At 45.9% G+C, this 3,659-nt stretch overlaps 1 protein-coding gene across 1 annotated transcript in view; it reads left to right on the top strand.

The window, feature by feature from the left end:
- The first annotated feature begins 816 nt into the window (after positions 1-816).
- The window catches only part of TMEM184C (transmembrane protein 184C), a 5,492-nt gene continuing 2,649 nt past the window's right edge, over positions 817-3,659 (top strand). Inside the window, exons 1-4 of the mRNA XM_015861087.1 lie at positions 817-1,129; positions 1,378-1,508; positions 1,606-1,642; positions 3,514-3,657. Coding sequence (XP_015716573.1) covers positions 1,013-1,129; positions 1,378-1,508; positions 1,606-1,642; positions 3,514-3,657 — 429 coding nt within the window. The 5' untranslated portion in view covers positions 817-1,012. The remainder of the gene's footprint in view (positions 1,130-1,377; positions 1,509-1,605; positions 1,643-3,513; positions 3,658-3,659) is intronic.

Here is a 3,659-nt window from a genome sequence, read left to right on the forward strand (position 1 = left end):
AAGCATTTCTATTTAGACACTTATTGTGTCTGACTGAACTGGTTGGCTTCTTACCGACATCTTGTAACATCTTGCTGAACTCAAGGCAACAGTAAGGAAGGGAAGCAGTATCATAGTATCATAGTATCATAGTGTCCTGCGGGTTGGAAGGGACCTTAGAGATCATCGAGTCTAACCCTCCAGGATTCGAGCCCCTGTGTAGCAGAGCAGCACCTCTACCACTTGTACGCTAAAGGAAACAGGCAATGCCCAGGTGGAAAGGACCACACAACTGCACACTCACTTGCAAAGGAACTTACCAGTGACTAAGAATAGTGGTGTCACTTGAGCTCTAGCTTTGCCTCCTCAGACGTGGGATGGAGGAGGAATGTGAAGCCCAATAGCGCAGCCTCAGCTTCTCGGTAAACCAACATCATTTAACTGCTGCTTTGTGGGCTGAATTGCACCACACTGTCACCACCTTGTGGAGCCACAGGCCACCAACTATCAGGTACCACATCAACACAGCACGTTTGCCAAAAGCCAGCTCCGCTATCTGAATACCTGCATCTTTGCTAATGTAGCAGCTGGGACAAGGAGTTTGAAAGGTCTGGAATATACAGAGAGCCCTTTGCTAATGGCAAGCAATACAGTTAGCTGGGGGGGGGGGGGGACAAAAGGGAATCCCCCCCTCAGGCTCAGGCAGCAGCACATTGCTCACTACGACGGAGTAACGCTGGCGGGCGGCGGCCACGTGCGGCAGGGCGGCCACGACGGGCACAGCGAGCAGCCAATCGGCGCAGCTGGGAGAGACGGAAGCGACGCGCGGCGGAAGTGCCTTGGGGGCGGGGTGGCGGCCGGCCGGGCAGGGCCGCGTCGCCGTGCGGTGTCCCGTGTCTCGTGTCCCGTGCCGCGGGGCGGGGCGGCGGGTGAGGCCTGGCAGGTTGCGCGGGTGATGCGCGCCCCGCGGGGGATACCGGGCCCGGCGCCGAGCCGCTGAGGCGCCGCGGGGCCGGAGCGGAGCGTAGCCACCATGCCGTGCACCTGCGGCAATTGGAGGCGGTGGATCCGGCCGCTGGTGGTGCTGCTGTACATCGTGGGGCTGCTGGTGGTCGTGCCTCTCTGCGTGTGGGAGCTGCAGAAGCTGGAGGTGAGATGCTCGGTGGAACGAGCACGGGACGTACCGTAAGCTGGATCCACAGACAGCAAGGGGGATTTGGGCTTTTATGCATTTCAAAAGGAGGTGAAGAAAATCTCAGCGCAGCGTTGGTATACGCGCTGAACATCCTTCTTAACGCTTGATTCGGTCTAAAATAAGACAAGTATTATAAGAGCTTTTTTCTTTTTTAAGGATTAATACCAGAACTCTGATCTTGCATTCTTCTTTCTCTTTCCAAGGTTGGAATCCATACCAAGGCATGGTTTATCGCAGGGATATTTCTATTGATGACTATACCCATCTCCCTCTGGGGAATACTGCAACACTTAGTTCATTACACTCAACCTGAATTGCAGAAACCAATTATAAGGTAATATCTCACCTTTTACCTCTGCTGCAAATGTTGAATTTAATTCAGATTAAAAATATCTCTAGTAATATTAAATGTTCTTTTGTTATTGTAACAGGATTCTGTGGATGGTGCCGATTTACAGTTTAGACAGTGTAAGTGTCCTCTTACTGTTAATAGCTCAATAAAACTGTTTGCTATGGGAGTAAGGGAAAATGGTGTCACAGCAGAAACAGTGCTGCACAGAAAGTTGTAGTCCTAGAAGCTTCTGTTCCATCTGTGTTCATGGGGTACATCAGAAGTGTATGTCTAACAGTATTACGTGCCAGTTGGGAATCCTGTAAGATCACTTTTGCAACCTCTTTTTAGACCTCTCAGTCCTTGAGCATTCTTTGACTGCCTTAGGAATGAGGTTAAGTTCTTGCTTCTGTTTCTTCCATCTTCAGTAACAGCTGAAATGGAAACCTGTTGACCAGCCTGATACAAATGTAGTCTCAAGATTCAGAGCCTTACCATTTTTCCCTGCATTAGGCTTAGCACTAAAATTCTTTACTGAGAAATGCTTAGTGCTAATGTTCTTCCTTCTGGGGACAAAGAACAAGGCTTCACAACAAACTACTCCTGAATCTTTTTATATGACAGGTACTATTAGATTTACCAGTTGTTTGTGTACGTGTCACCTGTTGCTGCATGCATAGATGATTTCAGATAGAGCTAAGCAGCATAGTCATTCCATGGATTGTACATACAGGGCGTGTGTTTACTTATTGTTGTCACCACTTGACATTGCTGTTACTTTAATTAATCCCATAGAAGACAGGTTTCCAGGAACTTTCCTTTGAGGTTTTTTTTCCCCCCTCTAACGTCTTTAGATTACATAAAGTGTCAACCTTATGTACTTTGTGTTGAGTAAACTCAAAATGCTTACTTCTGTTTGGGAACCAAAAGAAAAGCCACCAGCAACTAGCATGCAAGTTGCACTGAATAGTGCAACAGTAATGTGATACTCAAAAGAAACCACAGAAAACTCAAAGCTCTAACAGCTGATCTATAGTCACAGTCTTGGGGAAAAAAAAGACAACCCACAAGAGTTTTCTCTTAGAAATGCCAGCTTGGAGTGATGACCAACTACCACTTGAAGACTGATCAGCTGCTGTCATGTGTTCTGCTATAATGCAAGGGAAAGTTCAGCAATGACAGCAGAGCAGCAAGGTCTCAGGCTGCAGAGAGAGGATTTGCTCAAATGCAACAGCACACAAATAAAGGGAAGAAACTGCTTATCTTAAAAAGGCCTCAGGTACACAGGGATCAGTAACAAAAATGCTCTTGCCCCCACTGCCAACTCTTACATGAGGTCTGGGAAGGAGTGGATCTTGGTTCCACCCCTTTTGGTCACTCAGGCACACTGCATGCACCTGAGCTCCCCTGGGTTGGCCCTGCCACCAGGTGCTCAATCACTGCTTCATACCGTTACTTAGTGTTTCTGTTATAGCTACAAACACACTAGAATATTTATGCATTAGACATGAAATGAACTTTGTACTAAGGGAGTGAAAAGTTAGTTTTGAAATCCATATCCATAGAATGGCTTGGGTTGTAAGGGACCTTAAAAATATCTAGTTCCAACCCCCAAACTTTGACTGTGAACATGTGAAATTGAGGAAGCTGTTCTATCTTGTCCCTTTTTAATAGGAGTAGGTCAGGTATAGGGAACCATCTCCATAGTTACCTTTAAGTTAAAAGACTGAACTGTGTTGAGAGATGCAGAGCTCCTCTTGTTTAGTGCTGTGATCTTGCTTTCATTTGAAGAAGCAGAGATGCCATCTAAAGTTTCACTTGTATTTTTAGAAAATGTCATTTTCTATCTGTAGCATCACACTCTTACCAAACAATTACTTCAAGTTCTATTTAATTAGTGCTTCCTGTCTAATGTAGTATTGCTTATTGAACTAGCCTGCCAGTGTTGTCATTGGAATCACTTTTGCCTTGCTTGCGTGTAACCTTTTGTGTACCTCTCTTCTTACAGTGGATAGCTTTGAAATACCCCAACATTGCAATATATGTGGATACATGTCGAGAATGCTATGAAGCTTATGTCATCTATAATTTTATGGTTTTTCTTTCAAATTACCTAACCAACCGATATCCAAACCTCGTATTAATAATAGAAGC

This window comes from Coturnix japonica, chromosome 4, assembly GCF_001577835.2.
Source record: "Coturnix japonica isolate 7356 chromosome 4, Coturnix japonica 2.1, whole genome shotgun sequence".
Lineage (NCBI taxonomy): Eukaryota > Metazoa > Chordata > Aves > Galliformes > Phasianidae > Coturnix > Coturnix japonica.